This window comes from Denticeps clupeoides, chromosome 12, assembly GCF_900700375.1.
Source record: "Denticeps clupeoides chromosome 12, fDenClu1.1, whole genome shotgun sequence".
In the NCBI taxonomy this organism is placed as follows: domain Eukaryota; kingdom Metazoa; phylum Chordata; class Actinopteri; order Clupeiformes; family Denticipitidae; genus Denticeps; species Denticeps clupeoides.
Genome location: NC_041718.1, coordinates 8763340 through 8791026, shown reverse-complemented (window position 1 = coordinate 8791026; position 27687 = coordinate 8763340). Strand labels below are relative to the sequence as shown.

The 27687-nt window shown below is 42.5% G+C and overlaps 1 protein-coding gene across 5 annotated transcripts; it reads right to left on the bottom strand.

The window, feature by feature from the left end:
* Positions 1 to 446: 446 nt before the first annotated feature.
* On the bottom strand, positions 447 to 27687 carry ralgapb (Ral GTPase activating protein non-catalytic subunit beta). Of its 5 annotated transcripts, none has more exons than XM_028998199.1 (33): positions 27443 to 27687; positions 26332 to 26539; positions 24563 to 24765; positions 23560 to 23726; positions 22899 to 23085; positions 22637 to 22768; positions 22368 to 22546; positions 21749 to 21799; positions 18318 to 18389; positions 18116 to 18163; positions 17228 to 17379; positions 16395 to 16602; positions 15970 to 16171; positions 15716 to 15883; positions 14719 to 14833; positions 12907 to 13054; positions 12215 to 12279; positions 11968 to 12106; positions 10282 to 10415; positions 8649 to 8831; positions 8404 to 8555; positions 7774 to 7961; positions 7305 to 7411; positions 6782 to 6937; positions 5892 to 6101; positions 5260 to 5418; positions 4289 to 4454; positions 3671 to 3790; positions 3314 to 3444; positions 2866 to 2971; positions 2636 to 2714; positions 2223 to 2371; positions 447 to 2003 (listed from the first exon to the last, which is right to left on the bottom strand). In XM_028998199.1, the coding sequence occupies exons 2-33, from the start codon at positions 26506 to 26508 to the stop codon at positions 1810 to 1812; spliced, it is 4647 nt and encodes a 1548-aa protein (XP_028854032.1). In that variant the 5' UTR covers positions 26509 to 26539; positions 27443 to 27687; the 3' UTR covers positions 447 to 1809. The 5 variants fall into 5 exon arrangements, with proteins under 5 accessions (XP_028854032.1, XP_028854031.1, XP_028854033.1 ...); XM_028998198.1 differs by having other exon boundaries at positions 27447 to 27687; XM_028998200.1 differs by having other exon boundaries at positions 10282 to 10403; positions 27447 to 27687.

Here is a 27687-nt window from a genome sequence, read left to right as displayed (position 1 = left end):
AAAGTAACGTAATAAGAGCCATAGTTGTTCTGCTCCTCTGCAGTGACAGCGATTGACCTGCATTCGCAGGTGTCATTTTCGAATATCAGTAGTCCTAGGTGCTTCATTCCTGAGCAATGATTAATATTTGAATGTTAACAGGGTTAATTCAAGATTGAATAATTCACTAATTAGTATTTCATGAACAAAATTTAACTTTATAACAGATATAAAATTAATATGACCCAACCTAACCTTTTATAATACCTGTTGAGGTCAGTACAGAGACAGAAGATGAACACTGTGAAGTGAATTATAAGAAATTAATTAAAATCTTTATTTATTACACAGGTTACATTCAATGTGTTTCTTTTAGACACAAACACACATACATATATATATATATATATATATATATATATATATATATATATATATATATATATATATATATATATATAATGTGCCTAAATACAAACAAGCAATTTTGTGCCTTTTTGTAAGATAAGACGAGTGAAATAAATTTCACACTCTCATATTTACATATCCAACTTAATACAAGATGATTTTTGCCCCTAATTTATAGTTTTTCTAAAGGAAAAAACAAAACCAAAAAAATTAAATATAGCAGATGGCTATAATCTATTTTTAAAAAGCCATATTCAAACTCAAAAAGATATGTTAGATGCCTTCATTTCAGGAACATAGCAACAAGTCCTCAGATGTCACATGCATCTTGTATAAAAGGCCTTCATGCTCTCAAATCAAAGAAACACTTCAAACTGAAAAAAAAAATAATAAAACCGGTCTACAGTATGAGACCGTGTACAGTAATAGTTAAAGATCAGTTTTATTTCTTGTGGTGTAAAATTTCCATTAAAAAAAAATAAATAAAAAATAGACAACAGTATTTTTTAAAAAGATAAATGAAGTGATACATACAGTTGAATATTGATGGGACGAAAAAAGTATTTGTTAAAAAAAAGCCCTTCCTTTATCTGGTCTCAACATAATTACATAAAACAAAAAGACACTATTTGGTGTTGAGGAAAAATAAAAGTACCATAATGACCCCAAAATAAAAAAAATTTTAAAAATATATTGCGCCTCAAAATCCATATGAAAAAGAAGAGTTGCCAAAAGCAATATTTTGCAAATCATTTTTTTTAGGTCTTAAAAATGTTTTATTTGGGCCAATATGGTACTCTGTGTCCTCTGTTTTCCATGTGATCAAAAATAAAGAAATCACATGGTAAGAAATTTTGGCAAACAGCTGAGCACAAATACATTTAAACAATCCAGCAACACCAGTCCAACAGGGCAACAACGTGTTGCCAGGATTTCTGTGATTGCTTTACAAAAGTTGGAAAATGGACTGTCTCATTCAGAACTAAGGCCAGTTGGCTGGAACTCTGCATCTTTTGAGTGTAAAAAGAAGGAGCACGGGTTGGGTGGTACGAATGCAGAGAAGGTGCAGAAGCACATGCCAAAACCTTACAAACCTTGGCAGAAACAACCTGAGATCCAAAGTAAAGAAAGTAATATTAGGCATTCATTAAAATTACTGGCATGTCTGTGTATTCCTATGAGCCATATAATTGACAGTCCATCAACAGAGACATTTACAGTCTTCTATATTTTCATAAATATTTGTTTCCCTTAAGACTCCTCCCAGACGAAATACAGAAACGAAATGCACAATAAAATTCAGTAGTCTGAATTTGTCCGTACAAAATTTCTTGCACCTGAAAAAACAAAGATCAAGCAAGCTATAAAAAAAAAAAAAATACACACACAAGTGTGTAGATAGTGGTGTTTGTTCTGTGTGTGTTATGGATTGAGGCTGCCCTCGCCGACCTCCTGGAAAAGTGATGTGTAGAACTCTGGCTCCAGCTGCTTGTTTCGGTATCGGTTGACGATTTCTGCAATTTTCTGTTTCCGGCGCACGTGAGGAGGGCTGTACGAGTCGTTCTCCAGACGCTTCCTCCTGCAAGCGTTTATTACAGTCTGTCTTACCAAGAACCCTGAATATGCAAAAACACACACACACACACACACACACACACACACACACACAGGAAAAACACACATGAACATTGCGGTACTGCTCAGAATGAGAAAAATTTACATTGATATTAACATGACCAAAACAATTAAACAATAAAACATAAGACACAATGCTGTATCTTATTTTGCACTTTTGGCATAAGGCATGAGGCATAAACACACAAACCAGTCCTTACCCAGAGATCGGCGGCTGACCACCATGCCGTCCACCAGAGGGACAACTGCACCAAACTTGCCCATAGCACCATGCACCTTGATGCGAAAGAGGCCAGTCTTCAGAGGATGGATGAATATCACCGGGACGTCCTTCTCTGAAAACGTGGATCTGGCAAGAAAAAAAAAAAAAAAGTTTGTGAACGTTCTCGAACAAATTTGGCTTCACAAGTTGCAATTTTCCTGATTATTCCGATAATGAGATGAAAAAAGGCTCGTGATATTGATCACAGGTGATCAATAAAAACCAAAAAAAACCTTTCTGAATAGGCTTTTTGGCAAATTATGACCTCTGTTTCACTGGCACATCATCTTACATCATGACTGCTGCAATAGGCTGCAAAAGATGTGCCTGAAACAAACAGCACAATGTCACCTGTAATTCGCGCTGCTGTTAACCGCCGTCTCGACTCCGGTGCTGGTCTCTGCCAGCAGCTCACCCAGGGGGAAGTTTTCTGGGGGGAAACAAAAACTTAATTGGAGCCTCAAAGTCTTCACAGAGACATGAAACAAAAAGAAAAGAAAATGATCACAATTTAAGATGATGAAGAACTGCAGCAATAGTGGAAAAATGTGACACAGTGTGAGGACGCCAGAGTCACTTACCGATATCGTCGAACCGCTCAACCCAAACCACCAGCACTTTGGTTTCTGGTCCAAGAGGAGGAACAGGCCGGCCTGATGACACCTTTTTACTCTTCGTTGTGGGACTCTGGAACACATACAGACTCATAAAAGATTTCTCTAGGGCTGAACATGTGGTGATTCAACGCTGTGACCAAGATATCAATCACAACAATCTCTGCAGCTACATTACGGAATGGTTTGGTTTACACTAGCATACATTCAGTGGTGAGAAGCGGTGGCAGCGTGGGTAAGGAAACGAGTCCCGAGCCGCCAAGGTGCCACACACCCTGCTCGCCACGCCCAGCATCATGTGCTGTGACGCAGTGTATCACAATGACAATCATTTCACTTTAATAATTTGTCTTTATTTATTTTAAGCAAACAACATTTGGTGATTTGTTATTAAACGCAGAAAAGACAGACACACCCGTTGCGCAGGTGCCACGTTGTCGGAATGGTTGGGAAAGAGCTCCAGTGTCAGATTGGACTGCTTCACCAGGTTTGGGAACAGCTCCATCTGTGAGTCGGACGAGGGGAAGCTGCTCTCTGACGACTCCACTACAGTCATGGAACCGCGGCAACCACAAGCACAGAGCCAAAAAAATCCAGCAGGGATAATGATAGACACAAATCACTATGGGTGTTGGGTTAAATGCAGAGGACACATTTTGTTGTGTGCACAGGGATTTTTGCTATGCTGTGTATCACAAGAAAGAAAGAAAAAAAAAAAACACTTTCATGTTAAATGTAGCAAAAGAAAAAAGGTAAGAGCACAGAAACTCACTTGAGGAGTCGTTGTTAAGGGACGGCACGACAAAGGCAACTTCGGTTAGAGCGTCTGCATAGTACAATACCCTCTTTTCACCATTGAACACACCACTACCCATGTGAGAGATTGAGTCATCTGCAAAAAAGAAAAATATTTCATAGTATATTTTGTTCACCTTTAATTTGTTGATGTGTATAACAGCCTGGATTCTGTTGTTTTTTATGCATGGACGTGTATTATGGATGTGTATTATGGTGGTATTCGACAATATTAAAGGAGAGATTTTTCCTGTATATGAAACAGCGGTGTTCAAAGCACATACATTTACACTGACCGAGGAGCCAAAAGGATATCGGCAGCTCTCAACATCCAGCTGCAAGCATTCTTCACATTTCCTAATCTAATGTGCATCATTTTAACACAAATCTCAAATCACAAACTCCTTCAAACTGCCACACTTTCTCACACATTTCATGTCAGTTTTCACCCACTTCTAAAACAAGCTGTACTGGGAAACCCAGTCACTTCTCATTCAGAGGATGCTCCCACAATCTCCTTCTGAAGGTGGTGGAGCCAGTAGGACACCTCTTCTGAGGTCTGTGTGTGTGTGTGTGTGTGTGTGTGTTTACACACCGGGCAGGCTGCTTTCTGTGCTCTTAGCTGTGTTGATAGTCCAGCTGGTGCAGACGTTACCGGTCCAGCCAGGGTGCTGGCCCACATCCACAGGCCAGCCCAGAGAGAGCAGCAGCTCCAGGAAGTGCGGGTGAACACTCGCCGACGACTCCGCGTTTTTTAGGATCTGTATTAGAGGAGGAGGGCATCCCAGAGTAAGAGAAGCAGGGAAATAACAAAGATGTTACATGGTCATTAGAGATTTATTCCATAATTATAACATGAGTCCTACTACAATGGGTCTAGCATCTCCCTTTCTTATCAAGAAAGGATTCTAAACCTACTGCTATATTTTTAGCATTTGTATCGTGCAATATTCAAGCTGTCTAATCAGCACTTTAATATACTATACCTGTAAAGTGGGATGGATTAACTGGGCAAAGAAGAAGTGCTCACCAACACAGATTTAGAACAGATTTGTGAACAATATTTAAGATCAATGGATATTTTGTGAATGTAGAAAATGTTTTGACTTTAAGGTCTGGTTTTAATTTCATTTTTTAACCATTTAATTCCCATTTTCTGCATGATGTAAACATAATCATTACCATTGGTCATAAAACAGTATTAACCCTAATTTGTTCCAGGGAGGCTGTCACTATAACTACAGATTATAAATCAATCTGGATAGGGTTTCTGATAAATGCTTTAAATATCACAATATTGCTTTCTGTTTGGAGTACACTCCCAGTCAAAGGTTTGGACACACCTACTCATGAATGGGTCTTGCATTTTTAAAAAAAGTGTAACATTTGCATCTCTCCAAAGCAGTAAGCTTTTGTGGTGATGGCAAAAAGTGTATGCGTGGATCTCACAGAGCTACACTACTGCGCTACTACTGCCATCTACAGGATTGTATGCTGAACGGCAGCAGAGCGGCTCTGATTCTGTCTTTCTCTGCTGGTTCGAGTATATTTTTTCATCTGACGTACCTCTTGGCTGCTCTTCTGTCCTGCTTTCATGTAGAAGATGAACACCGTATCACACGGTCGACACGGCAACAGGTCCAAGAAGGCCACGTCATCGAAGAATCCAGGCAGCGCGGAGTCCAGGGCGATGAGGTGAGGAGGGAGGCGACTGTTGCCAGGCTCCTACAGAGAGAAGATACATGTGCCAACAGGCAGACATGCTTTTTCAAAAACGTCTTCCATGCTTGTTACATGACAACAGTTTTAGGTGACCTCCTTCAACAGGATAATGCACATTGCCTTACTGCAAAAATGAAAAAGGAGTGGTTTGAGGGAAAAAAAAAAAAAATCCCAAGACCTCATTATAAGCATCTGTGCTGGAAAACAAATTATGCAGACCCCACCCTTAAAACAGGATTTAAAAGGTATGCAAAGGAGGGCTTGGTGCCAGTAACCTCAGGAGACCTTTGGATGTGTCAGGGCAGGTTTGGCGGCATGAGGGAAACCTACACATATTATGCAGGTGGTGACAAGTGCTGGTCGACTGATCAAAATAGAAAACAAACGCTTAGTCACACAATGAGGTGAAGGACTGAGTGAATCAGAGGCACAGAGCTAAATAAATCCAGTGGGAGGAAGCCACCTGTCTTGTGTACCTTCAGCGCCTCCAGAGACAGGAAGCCAAAGTGTGAGAGGAAGAGGCGGGCCGTCTGGAAGTCTTGGGCGGGGAGAGGAGGCTTGCAGTCTTTCAGGGGGTCTGGAAAGATCTTGTTCCTCCAGAGCTCCTCGCTGAAATTCTCCAGCCCTATCTCGTACTCGATCTGTTTCACCATCACCCCTCGCAGCTTCTCATGCTGGATTTCCAGCTGTAAAAACGCACACACACGTCAGCCAGTAAACACTCAGCAACATTAAAATGGACCCAAAAACACTCATTGCAAACTTAGGTTGAACAGATTATAAATAAAAACAGACCTATTTCACACAAGTAGAAAAGATATAAAATAATATTCTGACTCTTGAAGTTAAAGTGAAAGCGAAGTGATTATGTAACACTGCAGCACAGCACACAGTGACAACGAAATGGGTCTCCTGCTTTTAACCATCACCCTTGGTGAGCAGTGGGCAGCCATGACAGGCGCCCGGGGAGCAGTGTGTGACTTTACTCAGTGGCACCTTGGCGGATCGGGATTCAAACCGGCAACCTTCTGTTTACAGGGCTGCTTCTTTAACTACAAGGCCACCACTGTCCCCAATTACTTCTAAATAAATAAACATATTCATGTTTATTGTTTTCTGACAATACCATGTATGCACAACATGAGAATCGTCTTGCTAAACCTTTTCATATTACCTTTATTAGCATCTTCTGGAAACTACTCCAATATTTAGGGCCATGTTAAGATTCATTTAAATCGAAGCATTTAGTTACATTCCAGGACAACACCCAGTCTCTGTTTTTTTTTTTTTATACAAAGGCAACATTGCATATATACAACAAAACCAAATTAAACAATATTATGAACTATGAGAGTAATGCATTTACCTCCTTATCCACAATATCATGAAGGTCTGGGATACTCAGATCTGCTTTCACAAAAGGAATTTTGTCCACCTCCTCTGGAAATGGTCTGTGCTTGACATTAAATCGAATCCCAACATCATTTCTGGCCATTGGTCGATCTTCCGGTACAAACACCTGCTGCCAGTGGAAGAGAAATACATTCATACAGTTTCATTTGCTGGTTCAGATGAGGGCAGTTTTGATGGTGACACTAGGCCTCTCATTGTTTTTTTTCTGGCTAGAACATGTATTTTTATTTGTATTATTATGATAGACAGCAAAGTCGCCAACCATGGATATGTGGCGTCAATTTTCTGTCCTTCTACCATTGTAGAATTTTGACCTATGATCTTAACCATACATTGGACAGTTCCTCTAGGACGTGGTATTCTGTCTTTCTCCTTTGGTATGTGTGTGTTCAAAAACTACAATCAAAATCAACAAAAAAATTTAAATACACTCATACATCTCTTTCCTGCTGTTGAATACGACTGTTTCTTTTTACCTTCTGATTCACCCTTGCCCCTCTCGGCTGGTGGAAGAGCTGCATGGTCCAGGCATGTCGGCCGGACATGCCTCTGATTAGCATGGTCAAAGACGGACATGGATCTTCTGACACGGGAACAGAGATTTGTGTTTAGTCTCCTGAAAGGCACTGCATCACAGCAATAGCTCGAAACTCAGCCTCCACTGCTCGATTTACTACCTTTTCTAGCGACATGCAATTGTTTGGTGATCTTTACTTAAAACATTTCTGCCACCAGCTTAGCCAAATAGTCTAATTAATAGCTGGGCACGCAAATTCAATTGAGTTGCAAAGACCCAAAACGGTAACAAGAACATGTTATCTTCAACTTTACCTTTCCTTAGTTCCACACACGTAACATAAGTCCGTAAGCCGAGCCTTATGCACACTTAATTATAATTCACTCACAAACACATTATAAATCATAGCGGTATGCTGAGAGACTCACTCTGCTCATTGCCCAGTGGCTGCTCTAGCATGGCCAGGATGACAGTGTTGTCCAGTACAAAGTAACGGAAGCTCCCGTGGCCTGTGGAAGTGAGGCTGGAGTACTTTGTCAGCGTTTCCTCGTTCAGCAGACTGCAGGTGGACGCCGGGCCACTCGGTGATGGAAATGCACCCAAGACTTGCATTATGCTGACCACACACACAATTTTGTTGTTAAACCAATTGTTAGGAGTCGCACTTGGAAGTTCAAACTGGACTAAAACTCGGCAAACCAGCTCACTTCCAGTGAATCCAGTCCCCCCACACAGCAGACATCGATAAGCGATGACCAAAATCTAATCAGTTCATCTGTACACCTCTAATTGAAGGTGTATAAGCAAAGTGTTAAAAATTTTAAATAATAATAATCCCATGAGGGTTTTATTATTTTTTTTATCAATGACACAAATGTGAGGTCACTGGTCAGCATGACCTTTGACCACCAAATTGCAATCAGTTCACCTCGTGTCAATTTGAGAAGAGTAGCACACAGTAGATTTGTCACTCCTACATCGTGGAGACTGTGCCCTATTTCAGAATTGTTTTGGACACATGCACTTCCATGTGCGTATCATGTTAGCGGGTTTCTCACCATGACAAAGTGGCTTCAGCTGCATCCTTCACCCTCATGGAGGCGGGGTTATGCTCCTTGTCACCCTTATACCTCACCTCCTGATCGCCCGTCTTGGACTTACTGCCAGAGATTCCCAGTTCCACAATCTCCAGCACCTCGATCAGGCAGTCCTGGAAAAGTGCACCAAACGTGGGTGAGCTAGACTGGGTACGGCAAATAAACAAACAAACAAATAAACCCCCCACAAACGAAAGGGACTTTGCCTTTTCGTTGAGCATGTCTGGGTGCTCAGTGAGCCAAACACACAGGCACTGGAAGGCGGCGACGATCATGGAGTGCAAGTCTCTGGAGTGTAGAGGGGCCGGCCGGCTGCACTGGTGCACGATGTACCCACACACCGAACTCACCGCTCGCTTCCTGTCCGACGACTCCACGTTCACCTTCACCTTTGAGACATTTAGACAGTTTACGTAGTCCAACCTGACAGGACAGTTACAGCAACAGGCAGTATTTAGGGCACGGCTGTATCATGTAATGACCTCAGAATAGTGACACGCATCATTAAACAGAGTCATCTGAGATTTGGCTGGAATTTTATTTATTTTATTTTTTTTATTCCAGGAGGTTCACACACTCCCCAAAAGGAAAAGTCCCAAATTGTAGCTCCCAACATTTTGGTACAGTGGCATAAAAATAGATTTCTGCAACTAAGTTTGGAGATTTCAGGGGAGACACTTTTTCAAGGGTTAAAATCTGCACCAGTATTTGCAGAATATGGACTTTTACAAACATACTTTTGGTTCTCGTTTACGTGGCAGCATATTTGAAGGAGTGTGCAAAAAACTAGGGTTGTAACACACTCGCCTATAAACCAGAAGACCCAGGTTCTAATCCCACTAACTACCATTGTGTCCCTGAGCAAGACACTTAACCCCAAGTTCCTCCAGGGGGGGACTGTCCCTGTAACTACTGATTGTAAATTGCTCTGGATAAGGGCGTCTGATAAATGCTTTAAATGTAAACAAGGTTTGATATTGCCACACATGCTGTCTTCTTCAAACTTAACAGTCTAAGATAATAAGATTTAATAGATTAAATGCAATTGGTGCCATTTTTGGCATAGCAAAGAAAAGTGACACCATCCATAGTCATAATACTGATTGAGACTTTGAAGAATAGACTAAGATGAAACCGTGTCCATTATATCGTTTCATGATCTCTGTATAGTGGCATGAAGTAGACATTACTTCAGCTATTTGGCTAGACGTGGTTAAACACAATGGAATTGTTAATAGGTGGCAAAGGCAATTTAGGAGTCTAACATGTGACTTCATTAAATCATTAGATGGATTGCAAAAGGAACTGTTTGGTTAACAGAGCCACCTCAAGGTCAGGGTGAAATTGAAAACATATTGGCATGGCTTAATCAACGACCCTTTAAATACATAACTCATTTGGCTGATGAATCCCCTTATTGATCAGTCACTGGCTCTGACTAATTTCAGCTTTCTGTGGGTGCGCGTGGAGTCATTTCGAGAAAGAATAGTGGGTATTGCTAAGTGTATAAAGGTTATATGAATGCAAGGAATACACATGGGTATATTTTCACTGCACTTTAAAAGACGGGTCATAATTGCTACAACGAGGAAGTGGGAAGGTGGCAGAAGGTGTTCCTCCCATTATAAACTTTAATTCTTTCTTTTTTTCTAATCAGTCATAAATAACAACACACCAGCAAAATACTGATTGCCCAAAATGGGCTTCTCTCCGAGATATAGATATCTGTTCCAGTAAATTTAGCAAAAACTCCCCCTTCCAACAGCGCTTCCCCCAAGAGCATCAACACAACCATGAACATTTCGGTTCGAGTGTAGCTGGGCGCCGCGGCCTCGGTACCTTTGCCAGGCCGGCCAGCAGCTCCAGTGCGGCGAGCGAGATGCTCATGTCAGGCCTCCACTGGGAATTTAGCCGCTGGGTGACCAGGTGGATGCTGCGGATGAGCAGGCCAGTGGCGGTATCTGTATGAAGAGCTGAGATGTGAACCCCGCAGCCGGGCAGCACGCAGAGAGAGAGAGTCGGGGGTTAGTGACACGGAGTACAGCCAGAGCACAGCCAACACGCATATACACACGCACACACAGGCAGCCAGCGGTCCAGAGGACAACAGCTAATCTAGACAGCTAAAGCTGAAAATTGTAAAAGATGTTTACTTGGGGCAAAAAATAAATAAATAAAAAAATTTCAACTCTATCAATTTCGTTTTTGCTGTAGAAATATAACACACAGGTGAGACTGTTGGTTCTCAAACCAATGTGGTACTAGACTTCGCTGGAAGTCTCTGAGAACAGTTCATATTAATAGCTGCTAGGGATGTTAGAAAATATCAATACAGCAGTATACATATTTTGTGTGGTGATGTTGTATCAATACAGTGACATCAAACATTGATAATTTTGTAAACAAATTTAGCCCAAAATTCACTTCTGAGTTATGTTGTTTTGGTTATTAATGTGATGGGATCCACACAGATCGTACACAGCATCTTCTATCTCAGCTCTATTTTTACATTTTCAGTAAACCGTAGAATATTGCATTATGTACAGCATCACAATAGATCATAATGTAAACGTGACCCATGTTTTGTGACGCGTATTGTATAGTCAGATCAATATGCAATACAGACTCCTAATAGCTGCTATGTGTTCAAATCAGGTCCCGGTCCAGACATCCACCAGGCTTGCCATCTTAGTTCCACCACATTTAATTCAACTCAATAACTGGGTGGTAACTAGGAGTTCAACCATGTGCATAAAATTTTAAGACCCAAATTCAGTGTAGGTATTATTTATAATATGTAGAACAGTTAATTATAAATCAATTGCTGTATTTTCAATTGCAGCACTGACACGTATTCAAAAAAGTAATTCTGAGGTGGTACCTGACTGAAAAGGTCAAGCTGGCTTTAAATTGCATTGTCTTGGACCATTATTAATGAGATCATTTTATTAATGCTTTAAATTTGTTAACTTGTTTAATTAATTATATAAATATAATTAATTAAATACGGAATGTTTTAATTTTCAAGTCATGCAGCGCTGACAATCTGCACATCAGCAGTTTTCTCTTCAAACAAGCATCCACCAAATACAATGTAATTGGTGTGTTTTACAATTTGCTGTTACATAAGGCCATAGAGGGTCAGTAGGAAACGGACTGAAGTGCTTCAGACCACGTCTTTAGGACACCATGCACACGCTTGATGCACTAATGCATGCACGTCAAGACACTGTGGCTCACAGTGCACTATGGGCTGTAAAGTGACACGCCCAAGAAACTGTACAGTCAAAGAAAAGGTCCTCCATTCTAGCAGCACACCACCACAGCACGCAGATGAAGACAACAGACAACTCAAAGCTTTACCAAATCTGTCTACTATATCACCTTTATGGAAACAGAGTCACTGCTATGAAAAAAAAAAAAGATGATCAAGCCTCCATTACTGATTTTCCCATAATTCTAGTTCCATATTTCCAAATAGCCACTTCTTCCTCTTTTTTTACATGCTGCGTCCCACTGCCTTACCGTAATCTCGGAGCAGCGCCTGCGCCGGCCTTTCGCTGTCCGGCGTGGTGCCCTCGGAGCTGCCTGCACTGGCTGTGCTAATGCCACTGTTGTTCCTGCTGTGGCTCTTTGCCCGGGCGCGTGAGCCTTCCACACTGTTCTGCAGAGACATTTGCCTTCTCTATTATTGTTAATGACGCTATTATGATGCTGCTGATAGACAGCAACATTTGCAATTAGGCAAGCTGCTTAAAAAAATCACTCTCACCACTTCAGCTTGGGCACCCACAGACTCTAAGAGTGCTGAATCCTGCACGATGTTCAGCATTGCGCCTGTCAGCAAAACATTATATGTTTACTCAGTCTGATACTGCTCCTGATGCACAGAACATGAATGTTATGTCTCTGGGTGCTTTGCACCAGGGACTAGTAATGGGGGATCTCTGCCATTCTGTGTGTGTGTGTGTTTTTTTTTTCCTTTTTAGGAGTGTCCGATTGCTAATCGGCCACTGCCAGCATGAGAAGAGGCCCGAAACAGGAAGTCGACGGCTTAGTGCTCACGGAGGAGTTTGGAGTGGAGATCGAGATTGTTGGGAGTTGATCGTGCTTGTTCTTGTGTCTAGGTGTTGGCTCTCCCATCTATGTGTATGTGTTGTCTCTGCCCGTGTGTGTGTGTGTGTGTGTGTGTATTTGTAAGTGTTAGTGTGTTGGCTCTGTATCAGTGTTGTGTGTGTTTGGTTGAGGGGTTTATGATGGTGTACATAGCACTTGCTGGTTTTGTGGTATATATCATGTCCCGCACTGTACAAAAAAAAAAAAAAAAAAAAAAAACACACACACACACTTTTGTGCACTTTGATTTGGCCCGTGTTTCCCTCCTTGTCGCAATCCAGCACATTCACATTGTCCACGTTCCTTCCCCCCTAGATGGGAACGTGACTATGAAACAAAACATCAGACCTAGTATCATCTGGGTATTGGCTGGGTCCGTCTCGGTCTGCAGGGCCCCGATCAAGATGTTGACCAGACGTAGCTTGAGGGACAGGAACGACACAGACTTTTCGTGAACAGAGTTGTCGTCATTGCTGAACTTGCCCTCCAGCATGACCTAAAACAGACGATTAACATAAAAGCCTACTAAATAATCAGTTATGACAAGAGTATATAGTCCCTGACAAAAGTCTTGTCGCTTATCTAGTTTGTAGAAACACTTGCTATTAACCAGATCAATTGGTGTTAGAAATAGCTCATATGAAAAGCTAAAACCCTACCAAATGATGTTTAATGTATTGAAATAAATCTTTTTTCAGTCAAACTAATTTATCATTAATCAAGACCAAAAGGTCAAATTTTGGCTAAACAAACGTAGTCACCTATACAAAAATTTAAGAAAGTTACTGCAAATACAGAAATGTCAGCAAATTAAGTAGTGGTGCTGTGAGATCCAAATATCTTAATATCTTGTATGAGCTTGAAGGACTGCATCCATGTGGTTTGGCAAAAATTCATACAATTTATAGATGAAGTCATCAGGAATAGCAAAGAAAGCAGTCTTGCATGCCTCCCAGAGCTCATCAATATTCTTTGGTTTTGTCTTCCATGCTTCCGCTTTCATCCTATCCCACACATGCTCAATGATGTTCATGTCTGGTGACCGGGTTGGCCAATCCTGGAGCATCTTGCTCTTCTTCGCCTTGAGGAACTTTGATGTGGAGATGGAAGTATGTGCACCATCCTGCTGCAGAATTTGGCCTCTTTTATGGTTTGGAATATAAAAGGTAGCTAAGATTTCTTGGTATTTCAGACTATTGATGTTGCCTTCCACCCTGCAGATCTCTCGCACGACCCCATTCTGGATGTAACCCCAGACCATGATTTTTCCGCCACCAAACTTCACTGTTTTTTGGGTGAATCTCGGATCCATGCGGCCTCCAGTAGGTCTCCTGCAATATTTGCGGTGACAGTGGTGTAATTCAACAGAAGATTCATCTGAAAAATCCACCTTCTGCCACTTTCCCGGCGTCCATCCTTTTAGCAGGCTGTGGGCCTTGGCAAATGCCACACGGTTTTTCCAATTGTCTTTTGTTTAGTGCTGGCTTCTGGGCACTGATTCCACCATGGAGACCATTTTGAGACAGAATCCGACAAACTGTTATGGTTGACACAGGGACATCAGGTGACCAGGTCTCATGGAGCTCTGCTGCAGTGGAAAATGGGTTGGCCTTGGATTTTCGAGCCAACAAACTGTCCTCTCGAGCAGTTGTATTGCGGGGTCTGCCTGGCCCGGGCTTGTCAAAAACGTCTCCAGTCTCTTCAAATCTTTTTTTTTTTTTATCCTCTGTATTTGACACTGAGACACATTGAAGGAGTTGGCCATATCAGCAGTGGATCTGGTCTTCAGCCTCTTGATAATCAACACTAGTCTCAGGGTGAATCTTAGGCATGTTTGCAGAGGTCTAGTTGCGTTGATGTGAAGGACTAATGTACTGGGGTTCTTTTATACACCTGAGACCTAATAGATCCATTATTAGTCACAGTTGAAGCTCATATGACAAGACAACACTTTGTGTCTTTGCAAAAATTGACTCAATGGGCTTTACCCGTTTTTTTACCCTATTTGACAGTTTTGTTTTGCACTGAAACATTATTACAAAAGCTGTTGGGAATAAAATGATTAGAAATATATTTCAGCGTAACTTGAGGTCAGTTTGTACACATGACTTTTGTCAGGGACTGTACATACTGCCACACAAATTGTGGACATCAGTTTACCTCAGACTTGACGCTGCCGAAGTGACGAGGTAATGGCAGCATTGACAGCAAGATGTGTATTGAGGCTCTTCTCAGTTCAGTGGGATTTACATATGATTTGAACTTAGACAACTCCCTGACATGACAGAAAAGAAGATCAAAAAAAAAACAATTGTAAGATTTCAATTCTCACTTCAGCAAAAACACACACACACACACACACACATATATATACACACACACACACACACACACACACACACATATATACACACACACACACACACACACACACACACATATATATATATATATATATATAAATGCAAATATACAGAGAAGTGAGATACAGATGAGGCAATGTGATATTCTGGCTTGAAAGAGTCCATAGATATATGGAGATATCGATATGCTCTTGGTGACATGCAGAAAGAACAAATAGGTAAGGGCATGATAGCCCTATACAAGACATGCATATGAAACCCAGTGGCTGCAAGACACCAGATTTCAGTGTTTTGACAATAACACAAATGTCATTTATACATAAGCACCCCCAATGCTGCTGTCGACATGTCCCACCTTTTCACACCCTGCCTACAGGTTCAGTTATTGATACATGCTAAGATGATGATTGTCATAATCTGTACAACTGATCCTAAAAGGAAGACTTAATCCATTTTTAGAAGTATTTACAGATTGATCTGATTATGTTTTGGTCCTGCTTGTAAAAATGCCAAAATGTCACTTATACATCGTCTGGTCCTCACCCCTCATTATCACCTCAGCCTGGCTATTTTTGTAGTCTTTTTTTAATTTTTTTTACAAAATGGACAATGAGAGATAATTGAGTGCAAAGAGCACTGAACTGTCTCGCTGAACAAAGCTTTGTGTTTATGCTCTGTCCTACTCATTTCAAATGCTCTGCCTTATAACAATGTCAAGATGTGGCCCCTTCTTCTGCGCTGTCTGATCATCTGAGCTTTTGTTTAAAAAGTGACACTTCCCAGAAGCATCTTACCGGTCAGGTAAGATATTTTCCAAGGCAGAGATGAAGTACGGAACAACCACGTTGATCCCTTTCAGATCCGAGCAGAACAGAGCTGATGAGTTCAGGATGATGCTTGCCAGAACTGGACGACAAATGAAGTCAGAAATCTGGAGACCCTGAATCAGAACCATGTAGAACCTGAGGAGAGTCATATATCTTGGCTAGTATCAGGCTTCTAAATGCATAAAACACACATTAAAATGACTATGTGAAATGAAAGTTACCGGGACAAGTAAACAGGTAAGATATCCTCGCCTGTTTTTTTGCTACAGAAAATGCGGCAGAGGGTCCCACAGGCTTCTGCCCTGCCAGACTCATAGTTTTCCGGAAACTCATTGGCATCAAACATAGGGTTTGAGACCATGGTGTCTGTAGGCATCTGAGAAACCTTTCTTCTCAACTCAACCCCAGTCTGAGTAGCAAGAGCTGAAAGGAAGAATGCACAGATTTTGTTTTATTATATATATTAAAAGAGCTTTTGTGCTTCTCTTGTTGCCTGACCAAGTGAATAGAAAACTAGTACAAAAGGTGGTACAAAAGGTCACAGAAAGTCATGCAGACTTTGGCACATGACGGGCAGTTTTTCGAGCCCTGAGCCACATTGACAGTTAAATCATAATTCTGGGTTGGGACACAGGCTTGATCTTACCAGATATGCTACTGTCTTTGCTGAGGCAAGAGTGAAGTCTGCAGTGCACTAGTGCAGCATCAAACAACCACTGGCCAAACAGGTTGAGGACACTATTGACCTTTGGTCGCATTGGTGCAGGGAGTGGTCGTGGCTCTGAACTCGTTTGGTTTGGGCTGGAAAGAGGCGAAGTGGAAGAAGTTTGGTGTGGCACTTTGGGCGGGACCGTCTGAAACACCGAACATACCGCATAGTCAGTTCCAATTCCCACAAAACACTCAATAAAAGCATAACTAATGAAATATAAATGATTTCTTTAAAATCACACTTTTCATAGAACCCTGTATAGAAGCACCAGTATGGAGCTTGGTGGTGGTTGTCTACTGGGTAAGGTAGCGGACTCGTAAACGAAGGGTCGCGGGTTCACATCCCGAACCACTGAGGTCCCCTTCAGCAAAGTAGCATCCCCACACACTGCTGTCATGGCTGCCCACTGCTCACCAAGGGTGATGGTTAAAAGCAGAGGGCACATTTCGTAGTGTCACTGAGTGCTCTGCTATTCTGTGTATCACAATGACAATCACTTCACTTTCAGCTGTCTGATGCTTAAAATGTGAATTAGTTGTCGTGTGAGCATTAGACATTTACAGCATTTATGATTTGCATTCTTCTGATTCATTTGCAGGTGTGTTACCCATTAGGCTACTACCACCCTCTAAGCAGGTAAGTTGGTAAAATATTTGCTAATTGTATTTCAAATAACATTATGATTTGACATTTTTATGCATTTTATATATAACCTTAACCCCCAACCCTAACCGCGGATTTAATGAACAATAAAAAAATAAACATACTGTGGGGACTTTACTGGTTGTCTTTGTTACAACTGCAGGTCGGTGCCTGCGGCTGTGAGGTGGCGTTGTATTTGTCGTTGTCGGGGGTGGTGGCATGTTGAATCTGTTAACAGGAGTGGGCGGGGCACTATCTGACCGGGGGCGGGATATACCTAAAAAGGAAAAACACAAAATAAACATGCTCAAGACTTAACTTGTTATTTCACTCAAGGCGTTTAAATACAAATGTTGGTCTCGGCAGGCCACCTGTTCAGGATTCATTCTCAAGTCCAAATTCTTTCCACGTTTATGTTAAATGGACACTAGCTTATTAAATCTGCCCAGTGCCAGTTTTATCACCTGACTCTGTGGCCTTCCTGGACCAAGGAACCTAATAATGTTAGTAAGGTCGATGGCAAAAAAAAAAAAGATTAAAAAAAAAACAAAAAGGACTGAATAGAAAAGGTCAGAAAAAAGGGAAACAAAACCAATATGAATCCTAAATCAACAGGCATTTCTCATTTGTTAAAATTTCCACCATTTTTATGTATGATTGAGTAAGCAAACATTCTAATACACAATAAATAAAAAAATAGTAAAAGAATACAAAACATCACCAGTGTCTGCCCGCAAGTGAGAAGGTCATAGATCATTTTTTACTAGAAGAAAGCATTAGCATTACTTCATGCAAATCGATCCTCAGGATTCCAGGCACAGCCCAGTAACAAGAGTAAAAGGTGGTTTGGTACTTTGGACAGTGACAGATGTCAGGTGCTAATATTGAATGAAATTACATATAACCTGGATTTTCCTGACAGCAGCCATGAAAAATGCACCCGAAGCCCAAAAAAAACCCACACATTTTCACACCACGCTCCCTAACGATTGGCTGCAAGTTCTACGGAGTACCGTAAGAGGGCAGCCTCTCTCGCAAATTGTTCTTAGTGACGGCAACACCTGGGTGGGGAAACAAAAAAGTGTTACAGAACAAAAACAGCCTCTAGGACCACATTCCTGGGAAAAAAAAAAGAAGACACTACAAACCAAATTTAACAAAAAATGGGACAAAGTGATTTAATGATTTGGTTTATTCAAGCTCCATAGGTTGTACCTAAAGAGGGAAGTCGGTCACGTATATAGCCCCGTGAGAGCGTGACTCCTGCGGAAGAAAGTTCGGGTAATCCTGTACGAGGACAAACAATTAAAAAAAAAAAAAAAAAAAAAAAAAGAAGAAACAGGAAAACAACAGCAACCATTTATCACATCATATTATGCATTCAAAACAGAGGGGTTAGTAACGTAACTTAATTTCGATTTATGAAAGGCACTGATTGTTTGCTATATAATGTATTGTGTTATGGTGAAGGCGTACTGTACTATTGTAGAGAGAAGAATGTGCAGGCCTGGACACTCCACGTGTTTCACCTTTGGTCATGGAACAACTGTATCTCACTTTAAACCTTGGTGATGTACAAGGCTAAGATGTTTTCCAAATAAGCGTGTTATGCTGGACACAAGACAGATTCTGGTGTCCTTGTCCAGGCGCCTATGATGAAGCTGGCGTGATTCTGCTTTCCTACCCTTCGTTACCCACAGTGGTATAAATATGCTTGTGAACTTACTAATGGTGGGAGTTCTTGCGAAGCCCCCCCCATGCATGGTAAATTAAACCTGGATAAATTCAATTGACTTTCTTCATTTGCAGCGCCCCAGACGGGAAAATCAGCTGTTTTGCAGCTTCATTTGCAGCTGCTCAGCTGTTAGGTTTACACAAAATCACGGTCTGTAGATTCGGATCCGGAAATGCCAATCACAGTTATGTTGTATATAATCAAGCTCTGGCGAAGGATTACTCAGCATATCTGGTGAGTTTTCAATATATCTAAAATCATTGCAACAAATGAATTCTAAACGTTGATCATGTAAACTGCCTATGCATCCAATTTTAACTTTTATTATATTGGAGCAAGATACACAGTGTATGTCCTTACTGTGTTTCCTTTCTATAAAATAAAAAAGGATGAAATGGAATTTCTCTGAATTATTCAACAGGCCAAATGGAGTCCAAAACGTGTAAGAGGGCCTCCAGTAAGCAATGGATAATAAAAGCAGTAAAAGTGAGTGAGAGATGTGAGGCATTCAAGTTTAAAACACAGGAAAAAAAAAAAAAGAAGAGAAACGTATGAATGCACTATTCCACTATATTAGTCTCCAGGATGCAATGTGCTGGAGCCCCAGTGTCCCAGGATGGACTCTAGGAACCGCGACCCTGAATAGGACAAAGCGGATATGGAGCATGAATTGAGTGAGTAGTTTTTAGTGCTGTAAATTTGTATTCCTGTGTTCAATTTATAATAATCTTTCTCATGCCTGATTGCAATCACTTATGACAGACATTCTATGTAATTATTGAGGGTCGACAATGAGCTTAAGAATAAGCCGATTTATTACATTCAGCACAATGGTCTTCAACATTGGCTGCTAGCCTAGAGGGAAACTCAGAGCCAAAAAATAGCACCTTGAGCTTCATAACCTTATAAAATTGGGAACTTCAGAAAAGAAAAGAAAAATGCATAGGCCTTGACAACAAAATCCAGAAAAGTGACAAACTAGTTATAAACTATGTTTCGGTCAATGTCATGATCGTGTTTCAACAATATTACTGAAGCTTTTTTATATAACGATAACCCTTTAACATACACCTCACATGTGGTTACACAGCGCACCGAGCCTTCCCGCTCAGAGGCAACGGCTGCCGGGAAGAATGACAGGCGATGTATACATCGCCTGATCGCTTACATATGAGGAAATGTATATTGTGCCCCTCTGAGGAATGGTGTAAACACTGTGTGGGTCGGTCCAAGGTTCAGACAGAGTGGCTTGTATGTCCTAGGAGACGAATCAGGGTGGTAGTAGCCTAGTGGGTAACACACTCGCCTATGAACCAGAAGACCCAGGTTCAAACCCCACTTACTACCATTGTGTCCCTGAGCAAGACACTTAACCCTAACTTGCTCCAGGGAGACTGTCCCTGTAACTACTGATTGTAAGTCGCTCTGGATAAGGGCGTCTGATAAATGCTGTAAATGTAAATGTATGTAAATGAATCACTGTTTGATCGTTAGGATTTGTTGGAAGTTCACCAGAAAGAGAAAATTCACAGAGTAGCAGCAAGACGAAGATGGAAGGCCAAGTGATTTGACCAAAAGGTCATTTCCTTCCCACGACAAGTGCAAATTGGCCTTCAGGGGAGTCAAACGACCTTAAATGGTACTTCTATTTAACTAATAATTTTACAGAGAAACACCATCAACATTGGCAAAAACAGAGCAAAGGCAAACCACCAACCATCACAAGGCCTAAAACAAATGACTGATTCCAGTTTATGTTCTGCTACAATATAGCTTATTTTGGGTTGGGTTGGTGAAGATGCAGGAGAAAGTTTATTTAAAATCATTTCAGGGAATATCTGGGAGCTTGTTCCAGTGAGAATTAAAAAGCGCTACCTTTTGCAGTCGTTTCTTGGTGGTAAACCTGAGACATTTGTGCCACAACCCGATTGTGTTTCTGCCCGTGCTGTGTGCTGTGTGTACAGTGCGGTGTGATTTGTATTCTGACGTCCGGTAGACCTGGCCTGATCAATGAGAGCATGCACAAAAAATTTAAACAGCTGTATTTTAACACATTATAAGACATTTAAAAGCATGTGTGCACAATCATATAATTGGTCTGAGTGATTGAAAAATAAAACCACAAGTGGTCTGTCTCCATGCATGCACACGTATGACAGTGGAAATACCAAAAGCTACTGCTATGATAATTGGTGAAGCTCAGGTCCTACATGATTCACAGGGTTCGTTAAATCTGTGTTAATTGCTGCAATTGCAATGTTGCTAAATCCTGGAAGAATTGGTCGATAATTCAGTATGAAATTTTTGTGAGCTTCTCAGTCTCCTAGAATGTGAGGCTGACACTGTGGTAGAATACATGCTCACAAGGAACAAGCGCAGAACCAAAGTACAGATAATTAATTAATGTAAAACGAGAGATAAAACACACATCGGTATGGGGCATTTACATCTACAACGATCGGCCCAACTCTTGTAAACTACTGTAACTCCAAGATGACCAACAAGAATGGTCAGCCAAAGAGCCGAATGACCACAATGGCAAAGAGCCAGGGTGACAAACATGCTTACCAAGATGTGTCAACACATTACCTGGACAATTAACAAGCCAAAGGCCTTCCCACACAGGACAGACAGCCCCTGGAAGGCTTTGAGGAAGCGAGAATCCACACCACTCGCACCATGCGGCTAAATTCCGCCACGTACGCTACAACTGATGTGTTGTAGTGGGTGTAGGAAATGAAAGGGAACAGGCCCCAAAGCTCATTTAATTTCGTTTGACACCCCCACCTCTCTCTCATACATTTGTGTCTCCTTGAACAATCAGGCCCAAAAAGAACAGGCAGGATAACAAAGAGCCCTTCAACCCTGATTCACGGATGAAAGGAACTCAGAAGTGCACGGGTTAGAGTACCATAAGAGGGCATCTTTTCTGGAATGTCCAGTTTCCTAGATACCGCAACACCTAAAGAGGGACACAGAATCCACATTTCTTGCTATTAAAACCAACAAAGCCCAAACAGTGGGCTTAGCATTGTTAGGTACCTAGACGTTCAAAGAAAGAAAAAGGGTATTTTAAATAAAAGGGCACATTAAAAGAGTTTAGCAAGAATCTGGTGAAACTGGTAGCTGTACTGATATGTGGCAATATTCCAAAATCAGTAACAAATATAGTCAAATAAAGCTTATCTGCTTATCTAAACAAAACAATATAATATACTATAATATAATATAAAACCCTAAAAGGCAAAATTAAGATGGTTTAGTTGTAAGGAGATTTCAGCTTCAGTCCTGTCAGGTTGAAGGGGACAAAGCAACATTTCCATGACTGTTCAATTACTCTAAGGCAATCGCTCATGACCATATGTTCTCTGAAATTTCTATGTAAATGTGTGTGGGGGGGAATATCGCAAAATGTAAAATTTACCAAAATATTGTTAAACTTATGACAACCCTAAAAAGCCTAATTTAAACAAAAGTGCTTCTTCCTCGAGCCCAAGTAAAAAAAAAATCAGGTATGGGCATTTTCTCACCTAGAAAAGCATCCACCAGGCAGCTTATCCCCCTCATTGCACGGAAGAAGATCTGAGGCAGCTGTTTGAGGCATGGGTGCTGAACCACCTCCTGTGGGACCCCACTCACCCCCAGCAGCTGTTCCTGGAACTTCGGCGTGGAGCTCACAATGACTGGGTTGCTCAGGTCCACAGGGTTACTATAAAACATCACAGTCAGGTCACTCCAAACTGTCTTTAACTCTGTTGGCTGTGTGTAATGTTGTATGTCTAAAGGAACTAAGGGGTACCTCAGCATGTGCAGGAAACGGAACCAAGTCTGAGCTACACAGTCATGGTCCATTTCAGCAGGGATTAGGTTGGCATCTTCCTCTGGTACTTTGAAAGGTGGGAATGATGGCCCGTAGGTAAACTTCAGCAATCTAAAATAAATAGCTTTAATCACTGGGGAGGGAAAAACAAGCATGCTTAGAGCATGCATCAGCATAATTCAAGATGAGTGCAATGTGAAACCATAATGATGATGATGATGATGATGCTGAAGGGAGAGACCTGGACGTGAGGGCAGCGATGACCTTGCTCCACTGCTCCACCACTGGCGGGTGGTGTCTCCAGTTGGCCAGCATCTCTCTGGCAGTCTTCCAATAAGGAGGAGTCGGGAAGCAGCGTGTGCAGGCCAAGAACCACACCTCAAACAGTACGCTTATCAACTTCTCAGCCAGCTTCTCCGCTATACCTCCTGAGAAAAAACACGACATTTACACGCCATCAGAGGATAATAATGAGGGAGAAGAGGTGTGACTGGCAACTGCTGAAGGTAGAGCCCTATGAAATATATATATATATTTTTTCTTACATTCCATTCTGAATTCCATGTTTTCTGTTATAAACATATTTATTCACATATTTATTCACCTTATGCAGGCTGTGGGGAAACAAGTTGTGCCCACTTGCATAATGAATTGAACCATGATAATAAAACCACATTTTGAATCAGCTGATTTGTTGGCATGACCAAGAGTTTGCTGGCGTGAGCAGCTCGCGCTAGTTTGCTTCTTTACTCCGCTTATGAGTTATTCACTAAGTGGTCATCACATATGTTCTTACAAAACTTCGCCATCGCAGACCGCATGTTAACATTGCTTTGGTTTGCAAAAGTCCAGCCTCAACCCGGAAACACGTGTAGTGGGCTGCAGCCATGGCTGTTACAGACCTCCTACAGTCGGCGGGGCAAGCATCGTGTCGTTGATGCGCAGCAGAAACAGCAGCAGCACCTCCCACGTGTCTCTGGCCATGGAGGAGGAGTCCCGGGCCAGCTTCTGCACCGCACACAGCACCTGCTGGCATAACCTGAAGTGCATCGGACTGTAGTGTTCTGGCCTAAAGGCAAAAATAATAATAGTCATGAATACTGTAACACTAGAGTTGTGCTTCACATACACTGTAAAGACGGATTTTTCCAGTATATGATGGCAGTTAACGAGTGACACCAAGTTGTGCTTGGTGTGGTAGTGGTGGCCTAGAGGTTAAAGAAGCAAACTAAGGGTTGCAGGTTCAAATCCTGAATTGCCACTGAGGTCCTCTTGAGCAAGGTTCCGTCCCCACACACTGCTCACTATGGGTGATGGGTTAAAAGAGAGGACACATTTCTCTGTGCCGTGCTCTGCTGTGTATCACAATGACAAAAACCACAACTTTCACCATACTTTGCTTTGTGTTACATGGCATGGGGAGTAAACAGAGTGGCAGAGAGGGGTCTACAAGGAATAGACTATAAGCACAAACTATGGGGTACCAACTTGCAGCCTGACCTTAATCCCAAAGGTCACTGGTATGGTGGTAGGAGAGCACACTCTGTCACACTTTACCGTCGACCACAAACTATGGCCATTTCTGGTGTCCCGAAACCCAGGGTCAATCTAAGCAGTGTTATTCCCTTCACCCATCTGTAGAAAACTTTTATTGTTGATGGATTTGATGTGATAAAACTTTTATTAGTCCCACAGGTGGGAAATCTGCATTGTTACAACAGAAAAGAGGAAACAAGTATCTACAGCTAAAGAAAAAAAAGTCAAGTGAAGAGAGTGGTCCGCTCTCACACCCAGTCTCGAATCTGAGTCCCTGCACTACAACCAGACAGTCCAGATAACGTTTAAACCTCAAAACTTTGAGATTAACACACACACACACACACACACACACAAGCAGGGGTGTACCTTGGCAGAAAGAGGTTGTGGAGATGTTTGAGGATGGTCTGAACGTAAAGGTTGGGCTCTTTAATGATGGGCTGGGGTATCGAGTCCCGAGGGGACACCAGAGCCATAATCCAGTCTGTGTAGACGTCCACACACAGCTTTACCGTGTCCCCATCCAGAGGTAGAGTCAGTCCATAGCACAACACCTCCATAGTCCATTTTACCTGTAATGGGCAGAACACAAAGACTCTGTGGTTCTGTGATCGTAACAAAAAGGTCAAAAGGACACTTCAGTCTTTCTTTCAGTGTTGATAAGCCAATTGGCTACTAATTAGACAACACTGAAAAGCCACACAGCCATTACCCTTTACTTCCAACACACTTGAACCTTGAGCAAAGTAAAGATATTTTCTAAGGCTCTGAAACGTTCAGGGAGCAGAACAAACACACAACCATGCTGAATGAGGGCAAGGGCACATTCCTTGGCAAAGGCTTCACATTTTTTTGCCTGCCCTTACAACAAACAGCCTTATCTAATGGCTCTGGGAAGCGGGCCTGGCCTGTAAAGACCTGGGCTGGGTGGGTCGGTGAAAGCCAGGGGTCTGAGCAACCGCCCGGGGATACACAGGAAATCCTCGCAATCCTTATCACAGTACACAGAAGCCAGGAGGAACTTCACCCTCGACACAACAAGGGGAAGCGTCCAAAACAATGCAGCTTGTGTGTGTGTGTAAATACAAACCCCAGGAAAGTCAGCAGTGAGTTCAGTATTCGACAGACACTCGTAGAAATCTCTACTTATACAAAGTCATGTATGTCTGTGAACTTACACAGCCGAGAAATTGTGAAAACGCAAAATAATACAGCTTCATTGCAAAATAAAACCCCAACCATAACCCCAAACCTAACCCCTCACCCTATTATCTACGGATTTGACATGTGTGACAGTGCATGATGTAGTTTGACCACATCTATATTAATGTAAATTAAATTGTTCCCTGTTTTTGCATTTGGAACTTTTACTTTGAAACGTCTCATGCAGTCAAAAGCACAGGAAGCACCTTAAATTGGACAAGTGGCTGAATTATTCTGCATTTTCACAATTGATCGAACAATTTGTGTGAAAGTTGGAGAAACTGTTCTGATGGCCACACTTGAAAAGACATCAGTGAATAAAATATGCACTGATCACAGAACCAAGTTGGTAGTTGTAAGAGAGGGTGGGGGGTCAATTTGCTACTTTAATATGGTTGAAACAGTTACTACTTTAAACAGTTAACCATTCTAAGTAGTTCTACTATAGGTATATGTGGGAATGCCTCTAGTGGGTTACACACTCGCCTATGAGCCAGAAGACCCCAGTTTAAACCCCACTTACTACCATTGTGTCCCCGAGCAAGACACAGTGTCTCCAGGGGGACGGACCCTGTAACTAGTTGCTCTGGATAAGGCCGTCTGATAAATGGCATAAACGTAAATGCTGCCGTCTCACAGAACGTTCGAGTAGGTGGCGCTGTTTTATGTACTCCGCTGCTCTACCTGCACTTGTGTGTTATTACAGGAAAACTGCAGAGCGACCAAAAATGTTGCTTTCATTTTTAATGTTACTGTGGCTGCGGAAAACGCTGCTATCCACAGAGTAGGTACAATGAATCATTTCTAATACACTAGAACATCTCAAACCAAAATGTCTTGATCAGCCCAACTGTCACACGTTTTAAGCATAATAAAGCATGAAAAGTAGAGATAAAATGCAAGCATGCCTCCAACAAGACCCAAAAACCCCACACCTCTTTGTCAGTCTTAAGAAAGCTCTCAGAGCCGGCGGCACCAAGGTTGATCCCCAGGGGCCGAACCACAGCGTTGGCCACATCTCGTCCCACCGCAGGGGGATAGGAGTGCAGGACACTCAGGTGGCCCTGGTCACTCTGCACCAGTAAGTGCAGCGACCTCCACTCCGAATACATGGCTCGGGCTTCAGATGGATCCAGGAACAACCTGCACAAAAATAAATAAATAAGAAAAAGTTCATCAAAAACGGGCGCAGCACAGATTCTCCAACGTTTCACGACCGTGCACCTGGAAAACTAGGCTGCTACTAGGCTAGGCCCTGTTTACTAGGCTACCACGGTGGTGTCCCTGTAAATGCTGATTGCAAGTCGCTCTGGATAAGGGCGTCTGATAAATGCTGTAAATGGAAATGGGGAAAAAAACGGCGTCCTGACCACCCCTTACAGTTCACTCGCGAGGAGCAACAAACAGCGTGCCGGCCCTGTTTAGGAAACACCGTGCGGCGGTGGCCAATGTGACTCGACACTCACGGTCACACGCCAGCACGGAACGAACACATTCCAGAGTTCAGACGTGATCCGGCGGCACGTTGTTATTATTAGCAGGAAAAGTAACGGAATCCTGGAACAGTGGGCAGACGTGCACAGGACTTAGGAGGACTCATCGCAGCCCACCAGCAGTAGTGGTCTTCACAGCGAGTCTGTCCCCGTGGCTGCTGAAGGACACGCTTGACCCCTACGCTGGTCCATAGGAGCGCGTCAGTTTGCATTTTCCCCCAGGCGTTCAGCTGCAGCATGCATCCTGGAAGTTCTCACCAGCTGAACTGGGGTGGCGGAAGCTGATCCCTGGACCACAGTCAACTTGGTAAAACACACTAACTGCAATCAATCATTCTGACCCCCCCACCCCCCCCCCCCAGCATGGCACCTTCCAGGAAACCCCGGAAGGCAGGTGCAGCAGAGATTTGGTTACATTACATCTCAGGTCTAAAGTTTGTCACGATCAATAAGCTGGACAAGGGACGCAGGAGTTGCCAAAGTGTCGCCAGGGAAGGCGACCAGTAGGCCGCGCCGTGGGACGACGGGGACCGCCGAGAAAAGCGCCGAGTACCTGCCTTAGGCCGCGTCGCCCACGTCCTCCTGGGAGGGGAACCCGCTCAGACGAGCGCGGCTCGGGGTCTTCATCCCCGTCGCTGGCAGGGACGGGAGCGGAACGCGAGCCCCCACCCCCGGCGAGCGCCCAGCAACTTCCCCCGGACAGCTAGAACATGGGGATCGTCCGGCGCCGCGCCTTTTAACCGACGACAGCAACACCGACCACGGTCCTATCTGACGTACGTTGCGTCGGGCGTCGCT